This window comes from Vidua macroura, chromosome 3 (assembly GCF_024509145.1).
Source record: "Vidua macroura isolate BioBank_ID:100142 chromosome 3, ASM2450914v1, whole genome shotgun sequence".
Classification (NCBI taxonomy): Eukaryota; Metazoa; Chordata; class Aves; order Passeriformes; family Viduidae; genus Vidua; species Vidua macroura.
In genome coordinates this window covers 18873862-18890279 of record NC_071573.1, presented here as the reverse complement: position 1 = coordinate 18890279, position 16418 = coordinate 18873862, and the positions used below count along the sequence as shown (strand labels likewise).

The 16418-nt window shown below is 34.9% G+C and overlaps 1 protein-coding gene across 1 annotated transcript in view; it reads right to left on the bottom strand.

Annotated features, from left to right (window-relative positions):
- The window catches only part of DNAH8 (dynein axonemal heavy chain 8), a 119339-nt gene extending 103216 nt beyond the window's left edge, over positions 1–16123 (bottom strand). The window contains exons 1-12 of the mRNA XM_053973710.1: positions 16016–16123; positions 14411–14604; positions 13661–13795; positions 11386–11470; positions 10407–10555; positions 8896–9085; positions 8374–8537; positions 7172–7348; positions 6664–6777; positions 4084–4191; positions 1809–1910; positions 344–490 (exon numbers count right to left, since the gene is read on the bottom strand). Of these exons, the coding sequence (XP_053829685.1) occupies positions 344–490; positions 1809–1910; positions 4084–4191; positions 6664–6777; positions 7172–7348; positions 8374–8537; positions 8896–9085; positions 10407–10555; positions 11386–11470; positions 13661–13795; positions 14411–14596 (1557 nt within the window). The 5' untranslated portion in view covers positions 14597–14604; positions 16016–16123. The remainder of the gene's footprint in view (positions 1–343; positions 491–1808; positions 1911–4083; positions 4192–6663; positions 6778–7171; positions 7349–8373; positions 8538–8895; positions 9086–10406; positions 10556–11385; positions 11471–13660; positions 13796–14410; positions 14605–16015) is intronic.
- Positions 16124–16418: the final 295 nt, after the last annotated feature.

Genomic DNA, 16418 nt, shown 5'->3' with positions numbered 1-16418 from the left:
TTTGGCAGTAAACATGAGTTTTTAATGTGATTCAAAAAAAGCAAAAGTGTGTTATTTTTCACATAATTTTTAACCTCTTAAAATAATGATCTAGATCAATCAGGTTATTTCTCTCCACACTAAAAGAGATAAATTGACAAGTTGAGAAGGCAATTGTGAGGTAATAGCATCAATCATTGGGATGACTTACTCTGTTGAAGTGCCTATATTCTCTCAGTAGAGAATTACAGACTCCTTTAAAGGATGATTAAGAGAATGTATGTTGGCAGGCATCCACTTTGTAAACTGTTCTTTGGAGAGACGCTTCTTCTTTATTAATAACAATAGCACTGAATATACTCACTTTTTCTAATCTCCTACAAAAAGCTTCAGCTTTTCCAAAAATGTACACTTCTGATACTTCCAATGCCTTTCCTCCTAGATTTTCTGAAGTCTCTTGCCTAGCTTCATGGAAGCATTTCTGATATTCTCTCAACAGACATATGCACTCCTAAAAAGTGAAGGAATAAATACCATATTCATTATGTTATGCTTATGAGTGAGGGACTAGAGTACTCAAACCTATTGACATTCCAAAGCCATTAGTTATCACTTAATCTGGTTTCAGTCAACAGGCAACAACTTAAACAGAGTGGTTTTCTTTTAGTATCTGAAGAAAGTGTTGTCAACATATGAACGAACATACAGTAGTAGAGCACAGTGAACCAGAGAGTGGTGGTGAATGGTGCTGCATCCAGTTGGCAGCTAGTCACTTCTGGTGTCCCCAGGGATCAGTGTTGGGGCCAGTCTTGTTTAATATCTTCACTGATGATCTGGATAAGGGGATTGAGTCCACCATCAGCAAATTTGCAGATGTGGGTGTCAGTGTTGATCTGCTGGAGGGTAGGAGGGCTCTGCAGAGTGACCTGGACAGGCTGGGTAAATGGGTTGAATCCAACAATTTGGTGTTTAACAAGACCAAATGCTGTGTTCTGCACAGCGCAACTGCACTTTGGCCACAACAACCCCCTGCAGCACTACAGGCTGGGGACAGAGTGGCTGGACAGTGGCCAGGCAGAAAGGGACCTGGGGGTACTGGCTGATGGCAGACTGAATATGAGCCAGCAGTGTGCTCACATGGTCAAGAAGGCCAGCGGCATCCTGGCCTCCATGAGCAATAGTGCGGTCAGCAGGACTAGGAAAGTGATTTTTCTCCTGTATTCAATGCCTTTTGGAGAATATAGGAACTCAGTAACTGAATTCCAGAAAAGGAGAAGGTGGAAATGAAGTAAACATTGGAAACCAGTATTCCCACAGCTGCACATATTTTGCCATAGCATATTGCATGCACTTAATTTGTTCTTAATAGGTCGCCATCAGATGAAGAAGAGGAAGACTACCTTAACACTGACTTTTCATGATATGCCAAGGAAATCTTGTATGGAAAGGAACTACTGTAACAAAGTCAGGGTCTATGCAAATACCAGATTTTCCAGGGTAGAGGAAGATGTTACCATACCAGAGCTATACCCTCCTCCATAGTCCCTCTTCCTCAAGATGGAAAAATGTGGAATATTAATTCCTTGGTTGTACATAAAGTAAAGATGTCCATTCCAAGGTCAGTAACAGACCACATTGACAAAGATGAAGCTACTGTAATTACAGCCAATGCCCATGGGCTAAGAGTTGGGAAAACATTCAAAGCACCGTGACATAAAAGAAGCCAAGAGGTGTGAAGCACTTGATACATATTGATATGGACTTCCTTATGATATAAACAGGTAATCAATAGGTTTGACATGCAAATAATAAAATGCCAAAATACAAACATTGATTTTTCCAACGACTATCGGTGTCTCCTGATCCCAGACTCGATTCAAACCAGCATCTGTAATGTATGCTTTACATGTTGTGACCATTTGGTTTGTAACCTAGGGCAGACAAATGAAAAAAGTTTAACAGTAATTTTAAGCTTAATTTGCCTGTTTTACAAAATCTAATGAAATTCTCATATACATGCATCAATACTATCAGATTTGGAATAAATTTCATTTGTGAAATAATAGTGGTTAAAAAATATATGCAATATATACAACAAACACCCTATTAAAAATCTGAGAACACTCCCAAAAGTATATGTAAGTCCCAGGACATATTTGTAAGTCCTATAATTTCAGCAATACATAAACACAGAATATCATCAGTCAAAATGCAAGAACAAAAGGAATTAATTGAATTACAACTATTCTTCACTTACATTGTTGTCTTTACATTTGCAGCACTTATTTAAGGACTGCTCTTAAAGAATTTTGTATCCTAGCAGTATGGCTTTACCTTGATATCCTGTGGCTATAAAAAGGAAAAACATTCTTCTACTTCTCAACCACAAAAATCCAAAGTTAGTAATGACAGAAGGAGAGAGAGGAGTACGTGCAGATACAGAAGATATATCACAGAGAACAGCTACAAGTAGACAATTTTTCTGTCTATTAAATAATATGAACAATTCAAAACAATTCTCCTGATGGTGTAGTTTGGGTTTTGCCTTTTTTCTTTTATATGTTCTCTGTGTTCTTCGCACATGTATTTGCAACTCTGTCGCCTACTGTATTAGTAGCTAGTTTTTCCAGTAATTTTCCATGGCCTTTCCCTAAGCAGAAAAACAAAACTAATTCCGGGGCTCCAAGCCCTGGGAGGTACAAGGCCCCGTGCTATCTCGATTCTTCCTGGGAACCAAAGCTGAGAACAACTCTTCGAGACACATTGTCATGGACAAAGTACAACTAGTGCTGAATGGGGGGCTCCAGAGAAGGGGCTTGACCTGGAGGAAAACTGCAACACCACTTGTACTCCTAATTGGTGTTTTTTATCAATTATGCTGATTTCCTAAACCTATAAATCCTTGCAGGGGGTGGGCTTTTGCAGACATCTTTCCATAACTGCCTCTGAAGGCCTTCATTAAAGATCCTCTTTTACATTACCTCCTTACTAAAATGATCTTGAGTTTCATTTCCAGATTGGGGAAAAGGCAACACTGACATGAGAGTACTGTAAAGCAGGTCTTAAGTACTCCTAACTGAAAAAAGACTGGAAACTGCCATACCAAAGGCAGCCTCAAACTTTAAGAAAATGACTGATGAAGTTGGAGATAAGACCTGCAGTGTCACTTCTGATGATCACTAAGTGGAAACAAACAGTAAATAGGGACCTTAAACCACTGGATTAAAATACAGATTTTTCCTTGCCATTTCAAGCACAGCTTGTTATTAGCCTCTGTAGTGAAATACTCACTCCCTTAAACCATTAAATAATAGACCGTAGCAAGAGTCAATATAGAAATGTACAAACACCCATTATATGACAGGTAATATATACCTAATGTGATATATAGAAAACAGCCACAGCCATGAATAGATAGAGATTCAAAAGAGCACATACTTCTTAATATCGTAGTTCAAATTGAAAAGTAAAAAAAAATATGCTGAACCCTGTGGTGTAAAGAACCAAGAAAAGCGTGTCTGTAATGAGGGTCTACTGTGAATTTCCCCTGAATTCTTACTGCAGGTGTGCAGTTTAGTTAGGAAGGATTTCTTTGCTACAAAACCATTGTACAAACCATCATTGCATGCAGTGAATACCTGGATTCTGCAAAAGACATTGGTATAAATACATAGCCAGTCTTAGTTTTCTCTTTAAGGAAGGAAAATTTATGATCTGAAATTCAATTAACTTTTCAAGTATGACTTGCTTCGGAAAACAAGAACCTTTTGTCTTTCTCAATTTTTGGAGGAACAGCCTAGTCAGATTGATGGCCACCTGCCATTAGGTCTTCAGGGCTGAGGAAAAAAAGAGCTTTTGCAGATTCTGTGATTTATGAAACAACTGATCGGATTAATTCAGATCAGAAGATTAATCAAGAATATACAAAAATTAACACTGATGGTCTAATTCTCTCATGATCAACAGAGTTCTCTCCCTTTCCCATGCAGAACCCTACTATTTAGTACCATTTTTAAACAAAGGTTCCACTGATTTAAACAAAATTAATTTTCTTTCTGAAAAGTCACAAATTTTTGTAATTACTGTTTTGTTTAATATACTTACCTTTATAAGTAATGATGTAATTCTCTCTGAAGTATTGTAAAATTTTGAAACACGGTGAATCATTTGCACAGCCTTTATCAAGTATGGTATTCCCTGTGTCATTAATACCTCAAAGCAGAGTTTCAAGAAAAAAATTACTTCCTATTTTTAGCAACTATATTTCCATTCTATTGTCAATTTCTAAATTACATATTTCCCTAAGTCACATGAATCAGTTTTTAAAATGTCATGGCATCTTACCAAAAATTTTCTTATTAAAAAAGACTAAACATGCTCAATAAGATTTCAAACATCAACTAACAAGAACAATGAATGGCTAAGTTTGATCATTGGTTAAGAAATCATATTAAAGTTGTTACAAGATAAAATAATTTTAATATCCTATTTTGATCAACAAAATTGAACACTGATTCAAAACGTAAAGGTTGCATTTTTTGGTGCAATAGGAAGTATTTTTCTAACAGCAATTTTCTGTGATGCATGCTTTTGTTTTCCGTCGGGTAAGGCTGCTAATGTACTTTCATTTTGATAACAATCTTAATATAAAATGTTTCATTCAGACACTTCAGAAATCTCATTAAATAATTGTCACAATGTTAGTTTCATTAACAAATGCCTAATTCCTTCAAACATCATATCAAACATCTAAGTCTTTCACATATTTTGTGAAATCAATGTTCACACTGTTAAAATCATACTGTGGCATTGCAAATATTCAGTAGCTCAAAAGACTTACAAAGTATTTTGCTGGGGAAAAAAAAGAATAAAAGAAAAGATAAAACATTCATTAACATTATCAGGGTGCTGTCAAAGTTGCAATTCAAAACATCAAGAAAGTAATTTTGGCTATTATCCCTCAATGGAGAAGCCAAGCTCCTGTAATTAAATTTGAGTTAAAAACTCAAACTCATACTGTGAATAGACATAGAAGGCATTTGCATTTAGCAAGAGTGTGAAATAAATGCTATATAGCATAAAACCAACCATCTGTGTCCATATTGTTCATCACCAGCACCACCTCTGAAATGGAATCAGGAGATTCTGAGTCTATAGGTTTTCTTTTTCAATCCTTAACAAAAAATAAAACCCTGAATACTGGACTGTGTAGAAGTTTCTCTGATTCAAAGTGTTGAGTTAAATGCTCAGTCTGAATTTTCATATATTAACCTACTTCAGCACAAATGTCACTGTGTGATACTGCATACACTAAATGCCATACTTTATGCACACACCAAATGTCATCATAAATCCACATGTATTCCTTATTATATTCCTTATTCACTAATATATAAAAGAGTTGTCCATACCAGATACTAAATGCACAGAATGAAGGTCTGTTTAAAACAGGATATATTAAGCTTGGAAATCATTGTTTTTGAGCCGAATATCATAGGAAATCCCACCTAAATTAACTTGATCTCAGGAACATGCTAAACAGAATTGCATGTTAACGTGTGATTAAACAGAAAACCACATGTATCCAAATTGTTCCAGACTAAACAAAGAACTCTAATTAACTATCTTGTATTAGTAAAATTATGAACTCTTCAACGGGTTTGCACCCACTAATGTCTGTCTTTGTTTATGATACAAAGAACTTTATCTTAACCCCTATGAAGTAGGTGTTCATCATTATGGCCTGGTACCTGGCACCCTCTAGTGATTCCTTGAAGAGCTGAAGATAAACAGCTTAGTTACACTGCTAATCGTACTTGCTTCTTATACTATTCCACGCAATATGACCTGTATGTCATATCAAAGTCCTTTTGCTTGCCCTCAGTTACAACTTTGTAGTAGGATCCTAAGCTGCCAGAGATTCAAAAGAAATGCGGCACTTCCTAACAGAGGGCTGGAGGCATATAGGACCAAAATGTGAAGGACTCAAAAACAAAGGAGAATGAGCAGTATTTTTCTAAGGTATTTACTCCTTTCATCCTATTCTGCAACAATCATTAGGAAAATACACCTTTATAATAATTCATGGTTATTATGCCAAATAACAAATATCTTGAACTAGGATTGATTGGTGTACCCAGACAACCAATTGTCTAAATTCTGATTGGCAGGTACTTCTGCAAATAGAAGCAGATAATATTGTTTTCTTTATTTAAAAAATGTTTTGCCCATTTAGGACCTTATAAGGTTTCATTATTTTCTACATAACTGAAATTTTGGTACTTTGGTTACAGTTATGTGATCATTGACACATAAAATATTTTCAGTGGAATACATATTTGGAGATAATTATTTGGAAGACAATATTTGGAGATATTCGTATTATAAAATATGTAGTTGGTTTAATTGCCTTTAAAAATAATACCAGCAGCAGGACAATTGTATGTATTTATGCTTATTTAATAAATACATATTTCCAAATACTATATTTTATTAAATAGATCATAAAATAATGCTTCAACATTTAGTTTGACAAGCTTTTAGAAAAAAAATCAGGAAAACTAGAAATGTAAATTTAAAAAAATTACTTTTAAGTAAATATAAGGAAGGGAAACTTTATTTTGCTCTGAGATTTCTATGTAAATACCTAAACTATGCATAAAGAATGGTGAAAGGCATACTTACAACATCAGTGCTATAAAGGGGCTGACAAACTTTTTCAAGTGTGCTTAGATATCTCACATTATCCTTTGATTCATTTGCTGCATCTGTGATTCTGCCATCTAATTCTTGCCATGACTAGTGGAAAAAGAGTACTGTGAAAAACTTCATACATAGTGAACTATATAATAGTGAACTATATAACTATATAATAGTTCACTATTTCGTTAATTTGCACTCACTTGCCAGAAGTAAACTTTGTTAAATGAATTTTTAAGAGGCATTGCCAAAGCAGGCAATAAAAGTTAATTTATTGTATTTATTACATATATAATGTATTTTATGTTCATTTTTGGCTGCATCCCTGAAATGTCTTGTTCTTTGTCTGGATACATTCAGCACACCAGCAACACATCTAAATTTTCCTCTTCTAATTTTCCTCAGCAAATCTCTCTTAGATGAAAGAAAAACAAACAAACAATAACCTTTATAGTAAAAAACCCAGTATAAAAAAGGAAAAAAAATATATAACCTTTAGTATTTTAGAGTGTGCAACTTTCAGAACATTGATAACAGCTTTGCAGTTCTGTCCTTTGATTTGTTCAATAATAAAGTTCAATTTAGCAGACATGTATTTCCAGTTCTCCAGTTCCATCAGTGGACCTGAATCCTTAGCTTCTCTCTTTAGCTGTTTGCTCTCAATCAGAACCTGAAACCCAATTGGAAAAAAAAAAAAAAAAAAAAAAAAAAAAAAAAAAAAAAAAAAAAAAAAAAAAATCAAATGCCTACTATAGCAAATAGACAAGTCATTATATAGAATAAATGCTCTTGAGGAAACTCACTTAGAAAGGAACAAGCTTGCAGTTACTGACACTTGAAAATGTTCCCATTTGGAAAAGCTTTCTAAGTCTGAATTGCAGTTAATCATATTCTTAAACTGAAATTAAGGCAGTTAATACATATGTTCAACTGCTGTCATATCCTGGGTGAATATCAGCATATACAGATAAGCCTTTAATCAGAACCTATGGATTGAAATGCACCAAATGTAAATTCACTCGTACAGAACTTCAAGAACTAGTTTCATAAAAGTATTAGATATCAGTCATAAATTTATCCATTTGTATGTTGATAACTGTAGAGTCAGCTTTTTTTACATGCCTTCTGCATTTTTACTCTTGTGAGCTAAACACACTAACTATAGTATGCCTTATAAGTAGAGTATGTCCCTGTCTACACAGATTCATATTTTGACAAAGGATTCTCTCTTTTTCATGGAAGTCTCAGACACTAGTATTTGGATAACTGAGACCTTACCATGCAAGACTTACACAGGACAAAATACACCCTGCTAGGCCTGATCAAAAATCTTTCTAAGAGCAGTATTTCCCACCACAAGTGGTAGCAGAAACTTAACAGGTGATGTACAGTTAGGTATGCTCTGTATACGTACGTGGTCCTCACCACTGTTATTAGTCCTGCAACCCTCCGTTCTCTTCTTATTCACTTGTTTGTGAATTAAGTGTTCAGAAACTCTTATTCTCACTAGACTGCAAATTCCAAGGCATAAGGACTATCTACTTAACTTCACTTGTGCATAGAAGCAGAGCGCTTCTCTTAATTTGGGTGGAGATGCAGCTGAAGCCTTTAGCAAACTTCAGGCAAGTCTCACATATAATTTATAAATATTCATCCATATTCATGCTGAATTGATGTGTTAAAACAGCAACTTACATGTTCAATTTGTCTATACCATATCATAAGTACTTCCTCTAGCTGGTAAACTGTGTCATAATTGTCAGCAGCTGCAGTTATTTTATCAAAGGTCTGGAGTTCAGAAAAATTAATGTGATCTATTTTTTTCAACTCAACTGTTCCTTCAATGCATGCTGCAGCACCTGAGAAAAAGGCAATTACAATATAGAACCAATTAAGACTTTAAAATAAATTTCCACCAGTCAAAGCAATTTAAATTTGAAAATAGGCATCTGCAGTCAGTGTTGTTTCGATATAATAGCAATTTACTACACTCACATAAAGCAGAAGTATCTGATTTAAATGCAGTGATACTCCTTAAAAGCAACATGTCACTATTTTCTTAAGAAAGTAATCCACTCATGTATATATTAGGCAAGTAATGGATAATTTTATTTTTCGTTGCAGAATGTGAAAAGTTCCTTATCTATGCACTACTGCCTTTAAAAAGAAATCCTTAAGCAGAATTCCTCTAGTTTGTTTCTTAAATGCAATGCTTACCTCCTAAAAATGAAATGTATTTCTTAATTGTTTCCACAAAATTCTGCTTGTCTTTTGTATCCTCTTTGGACTGACCTAAATTACCCCAATTACTTGTTGCAAGGATAGCAGGGAGAAAAACCTTTTCTATTACATCTTTAATACCAGGTAGGAGTCCATCAGTGGCATCCAAAACACCAAAGGAAATTTCCTGCAGTGTAAAAACATTATTGTTATCAAAGCAGTAACTTACACTAGAAACAGTGTTATACGTTCAACGTATTTTTATAAAAGCACTCCAATGTGCCAAACAAAACTTTAATTTAAGGAGAGAAAATTGTTATATAACACACCTACATGCACCTGTAAGATAGTATTCTCAATAAAAAAGGGAAGTTAATAATTATTTAATATAGTTTTAAAAAGTTGTCTAGTTATGCTTTTGTTACATCAGTTATTTATCTATCACACAGAGTCCCGAAATTTTGAAATGGTGGAAAAACGCCCTCACCCACAATTAGGTACTAATTCATGAATTGAAAGCAGCAAAAAACTCTCTGAATGTCCTTATCTGAAATTATAATAAAAGCAATTATCTGACTAAATATATATTATTTTGAATCAAATTAAATTTTTTCCTACTCTCCAAAACAAAACTTTACAAGGTCTGACTATTTTTAATGTTCCAGTATTTTAAATGTCCTTAAAATAAGCAAGTATTAACATGTAACAAACTTCCTGTAATATAAATTTCCTTTCCTTATCCCTTCAGCATTTGGAATTAATTGGGAAGGTATTTGATAGTAAAGTAATAGTTATGACCAACACTGAGGCCCTTGATAAAGACAGAATTTGTATCTTACTTCTGATAGTGTTTTTTTCTCTTTCACCTTCTTAGCTCTCAAAAGGAGTGGAATATTTTAATATGAAATATAAAGCATGTAAAATAATAATGGATTTTCTGTCTGAAGAATTTGAAATAACACTAATTACAACATACATATGTGAAGCTATTTCTTATCAATTTACAGTCCCTTAAGCCCTGCCCAAATACTAAGACATGTAGCTATGAACATTAATGAAGCCCACACTTATATAAGAATTTGTCTTGTAAAGCAGAAAATTACATGCCACATAATTTACACAAGATAAATGTATATTTTGTATTTTATTTTTCAAAACACATAAAAAGGTACAGGTAAACTTTTTGTCTCCTGGTATTTGCAATAATGTCTTCTCAGTGTCTCCTTGTAGCTTAGGGATTTTGATCACAATTAAAATATACTTTGCAGCTTTGCTTGAAAAATTTGCTTGAGAATGAGAAATTAATGTTTATTTCTTTAACAATAATCCTGTAAGACACTAAATTCACAAGTATTTGCTGAAGAGATACAGCTATTTGTTTTTTACCCGAAATGGAGAGCAAAAAAGTTACCAGTAACTTTAGGTATGCGTCAACTGTGAAAAAAATAATGAAACAAAAAAATAGCTGCTTTTAAAGCTTTTAGTTTTTAAAATATATGACAGAGTACCTCATGTATAGTTTTTTCATTTATGGACGTGTCATTCTTATAGCGAACAAAATATAAGCATAGTCCTATGATCTTGTCTGATGTCCTCTCCAAATAAAATTGAAAGATTTTACTTCCTTTTTCAACTTCTGGAATTACCCGACCACATTCTGAAAAGGAATTTCATAGGTATGACTCTTTTTAAAAATGAGGGTATTATAAAATGCATAAAATCAACATAAGGAAATAAAATTGAACATATAAATAATTTATTTTCTTCTTTTGTCAGAGAACAAAAACCAGTATAATTTTTAATTGTAATTAATCACACAATTAGAAAACTACACTAAACGTATAACGTGTATCTTACAAACCTATTTGGGTGCATTGTAATGCAATGAAAAGGGAATTTGCTCAGGCCCATTGCTCTGAAACTATTTGCTGGTGACTAAGGTACTTTATTTTTATTTGTCCTACCAAAAAAGATGTCAGGTCTAAGTAAGAAAAGAGACACTATGAGATGGCCTCAGGTCCTCTGTGGATATATTCCTATCAATATAAATATGTAACAGAACAATATTTGCAGTAATTAATGAATCATTAGGGATTTCAGACATTACATTCTAATTCTTTACCATGCATGTGAAATCTGAAAAATTTCAAATATTTCTAATAAGTGAAAATTCAGAGACAGGTTTTATGAAAGTGCTTTCTAATGAACTATGGGCAAAACTCATGTATTAAAAAGTCACAACCAATTCAGTACTTCAGGATAAGACTTCATAGTTTTTCTTCCAGAAGTGGTTAAAATTGAGATTTTTTTTTTCCTAAACAATTTGACTTGAAGCAAGCATTTAAAATATGAATTTTCAGTCCTCAGAGCAAAAGGTTGAAAAATTCTGAACAAGCAAAAGCAGATTTTATTCTGAGAAACCTCAAACAAAATTAACAATAGAATGCACTGTTACATGTACCTGTATTATTATTGCTAAACATTTACCTATTCCTCGTGGATCTCCTTCTTGATAGAAAATTTTCAATGATTTTTTTCCTCCCTTGGCAAAAAAGGAATCAAAGGCATCGAACTGTTAAATCAAAGAGTGAATACGTGTTACTCAAAATATTTTTATGTGCCTTTAATATGTGCAAAACTAATTTGACCATGCTACTGTTTAAAGTTTAGATGGCACGCAATGTTTATCCTCAAATATTGTGAGAAGATAGGAAGTGTCCAACTGAAGGACTCAGCCATGATAGTGAGATCTCTTACTTCCTCCTCATCAAAAAAAAGGTCAGAAGTTTAGCAAGCATGAGTGGAGATGCATCACCTCTTCAGAGACAAAGGATACACTTCTAGTTATGGTATATTTCTTATGAGCGTGTTTTTTTCCCCCCCAAATAAACAAATATTAAAGCTGAATCAGAACAATCACGGGAAAATGAGTGACACCCAGGTCAACAGAACTTAGAGCCACTTTTGTGAGAAGACAACATTGCATGAAAATAAAAGTAAAAGCAAGCCAGCTCTGTATGTGCATTTCACTTTTGTTAACAGCAGTAGTGAATAAAGAGTTAAAACAGAGAAGAATACATTAAAAAGACCCACCCCCAAAACAGTGAAAGAAAAAATTGTTTAAGTGCTAAAAGTGCAATGACAAAAAGCAGGAAAAAATTCACTACAAGAAGCACTCCAGCTTGTGAGGAAGAGGAGGACAAACAGTAACTTTGGGGCTTGTATGATTCTACACAGAAGGAAAGATGTGAGCTGTCCCCACAGCTACTGATTCTGCAAAGAGGTGCTGTTTCAAGTCCATGTGGTTCTCACACCAACTGTGTGAATGCATATGCAGGCTAAAACCTTAAAGAGCAAAACCTAACTCATGGATATCAAAGACATATGTTTATGGGAATTCATGAAATGACAATTTGGTGAGGGACAATGTTGACACAGCCCCAACAGCCTAAACTGTTTATAAATAAACTAAAACTGGGAGCAGAAAAATATTCAACCACAATAATTTTTCAGATGGTCCTGGTGACAGCCAAAAAACCCCCAACCCAACCAAAAATAAACAAACACAAAAACCCAAACCAAAACCAAATACAAAAAAAAACCTCTCAAGAACCCAAACTTTCTCAATTTCTCAAGTGTTGGGATTAGTCAAACTTGGTGTAGAACAACAGTTTCACATTAAATCAGAATTATTTCGAACTATATATAATTTAGCAAATGTAAAAAAGGCACAATACTTAGCACACATCTATGTTGTGTAAGCAGAAAAAACAAACAAATGAGGCTAAGTACATTTTATGATATAAAGATATCAATAAACAAACGAAACCCAAACAAATTTGGAGTAAGGCTAAATTTGGCTTGTAACAGTAAAACTGAAGTTCTAAGAATTCATTTGTTTTATCAAAGGAGGTATTATCTGACCGAGTTTTAAATGCTAGGTCAAATCTCTCTTAACAGACAAAAAAAACCCACATCAATCAGGTGCAACAACAGTCAAATAACAAAAATGTAATCAGAGAAGCTGAGTCGTATCTTTCCACAGCAGCCATACTGTGTTTTGATGATCTATTAAAAGTACAGTTTAACTGTTTCCTCCTGTTTGTTTAATCACTTTGAAACATCGTGAAAGACAGCACTAAACACACAAAAATAATGAAAGCTTTCAGAAGTTCCACAGATTTGAGATCGATACACTCTGCAAACCCACTTAACCCAATCTTTTTAACATCCAAACATAAACAAAGTACTCAAAACTGAAATTTCTTAGTGGGTCTTTCAAACATTTCCATACTATTTAAATGGTGCAGGATTAATCTTCCTTCTTATTACTAACAACATGCTAATTTTCAAAATGCTCCCATAAGTCACACACTTTTGTACAATCTTCGAAATTTCATTGAGAATTTGCCTAACAAACGAGAGTGATCATAATTAGAACATTATAAAGTCAGTCTGAGATGGATGAAACTGTTTGGAACTGGTAGATGTAAAAAGATCAAAATAACAGCAGCATTTATATTTTCCTTGAGGTAAGAAAGATGAAAAAGCCACAATCAAAAATTGGGGATATTTGTAATTCTGCTGGGAAACTCAGCTGAAAGATTTAGACAGGTATCCTTCTAGACTGATTGTGTGCCTTAGTAATCACATTTTCTGGCAGAAACAATGAAAACAATGGATAACACTTCCTATCAAAGGGGTAGTCTGCTACATATTTTAACTAATAATTTAAATCAACAGGCATACAGGACAGACTCACCGAAGGGACGTCCAATATCATTTCTTCCACAGTTGGTAAGTCTAAGCCTACCCTGGCACTGAGAACTTCAAATATGTATTTATATGATGCATTAACTTTTGCTCTTCGATCTTCTCTTGCTTTTTCGTATTGAATCTAAAACATTAAACAAGACTTTCAAGCTAAAAATACACAAAGTAATCATAACAATGACCTGCTACTTAACTTGCAACTAATGCTGAAATTTACTGTCTTGTATTTACAGCTGCAAAATGCTCTAATTTTAAAAGTAACTAAATTTTCAGAGGCTAACAGAAAAACAAATTATTAAGTATTATTATAAGATGTGAAGTCAAATCTGAGGATATGTCAAGGAAAAACAAACATTAAGAATATTACAGTTGGATTTTAAGACTTTTATGTGACATTAACTGGCTTCCTTGTTCACAATCAAAATTCCAATTTATTAAATTAATATAGAAAAGTTAAAACATCCATTTAAAATAAAGTATGTAGGTGCGTAAATATTTGCAGGAACTAAGCTGAGTACATGCTTCAATGTAAATTATTCAGTTAATATCTTCTGCTTCTGACCTCTATAACTTTAAAACTTTAAAATATAATAAACATGGGAAAATATGACTCACTTTCTGCCAGAAATAATTTAGTAAAAGAACTAAGTCTAAACAAAAATTTAAAAATTAAAAATTTAAACTAATTATTAATATAAATTGAATTAATAATATGAGGAAAGAACCAGAAACTTATAACCTTTCTTGCTTTGTAACTTTGCACGCTCAGAACTCCACTGGGGCGGTAAAACTTGGAAAAACTTTGACTTCCAAAAGAACGAGACGAAGAGGAAAGGCTTGCTAATCGTTGAGCTGTTTGAGAAGATCTGGCTATTTCTTCTCCAGTGGCTGAACCTTTTTTATTATTTTTTGGTATCCCCGCCATTCTAAAATCTGAAATTTGAAAAGAGAAGATTATGTTCATAACAATTCAGACATTTCAAGTTTACCTTTTGCAGAAAACAGGAGCATCGCAAAACTGACTTTAGAGGTATATAAATTTAATAATCTCATCAAATCCTCTTCCAGTTCTTAAAATGCCAGACATTATTATGGTAGGTTACAAATGTCAAGATGAAGATTGAGACATTTTTAAAAACAATTTTTCATACACGTGCATTTTGTGGAGTGAATGCCTTTCTATATAACAAATATATTTTAAAATATAAATAATTTCAGTGCATGTCTGATTACTGAGAAATAGAAACGGTTTCAAACACAAATGACTTATTTAAATTTGAATTTCTAAAATATGTACCCAAATTCAGCAACTGAGCTTACAAAAAGCCTTGCATACACAGAAATTGCTATTCTGCTCAGTGTACTATTACAATAAGGATCAAGATAACTATCAAGAATTCCTCAGTAGTTCATATGAGGTCTAAGGGCAGCCTCCCACTGCTGTAACAGCATTATATACTCTCTTAGCCATTATTACCTGATTTGGGAAATAAAAAATCAAAGGGGAAGCTGACATGAAAAGCAATCCCTGAAAAGCAACACCTGGTTGTACATTACTTGCTCCTTATTTTTGCCCATGTAATAGGTGACAAATTAGCTGATGTTCTATGGTTTTAGGCATGCAATCACCTGCTCTAGAAAGTGTTCATCTCTTTCTTGAAGTAAACATACCACAAAAAAAAAAAAAAAAAAAAAAAAAAAAAAAAAATTAGGAAAGTCATCAAAAAAAGTGAAATGTAAATTAATTATATTTATTTATTTTTCTTCATGTTTCTATGACTGGCCTGGTCATCTACAAGGTTAGCAGTGGTACTTTCTTCCTTGTCTATTCCACTCAAATGGAATAAGTTGGATGCCAATTTCCCTCTCTTTTAACTGGTTCAATTTTAGCTGATACTTTCCCCTAAAGCACAAGATGAGAGAGGCGGGGTTCTCACAGCTTTCTTTAAAAAACCCACAAAGGCTGCATTGTATCCTGGCATTGTCCCTGGCTCTCCAAAATCTATACTCAAGATACCTGGCGGTTCAGGTGAGAGTCTCATACTTTTCAAAAACCTGCATGAGCTCCATCTGCCCCCCTCTCCCGGCTGGAATAACAAACATGCTTTTATGTCAAAACCTCCTTTCCTTCCCTCCAGGATGCCCCAAAGCTTCTCTACAGGAACTGTTCATTCAAGGAAAGTAGGTCTGGCTAGCAGCATGCATCATTTTAGGAGGGTGGAAGGAGAAGTGGAGGATTCCCGAGCATTGGGAATACAGCCTTTCGGCTCTCTTCTGAAACGCTGAGCTGCCTTAGCTACACTTCAGCTTTGGCAGAGAGATGCAGGCGAAGATCCTCACCGACCTGGCCGGAGCTGCGTCTCCTCACAGGGCGGACAGCGGGGCGCGGCCCTCCGGCAGCGCAGCGCTCACCAGCGCTCCCCTCAGCGGGCAGACTCCTCCCGGTTCGGCGGAGGGGCCGGTGCCGGTACCGGGAGCCGGTAACCGCTGCGGGGCGGGCTCGGGCCGGCGGCTCCAACGCCCGCCCGGCAGCGGCGGGCGCGGGGCTCCGAGGGCGCTGCCGGCGCCCGCCCGCTGCGGCCCGCGCACGGCCGGCCAAAATTCGACCCCCGGAATCCGAACCGTCATTCTACCGTAAAGATCTCGTGTACCTGGGCACCGCTTGCCCGCGCGGTTGGTGTGGTTAGCGTGCCCATGGAAGTTAATTGAATAACGCAGACTGAGCTCTGCTCTGCGGAAATGCTTTG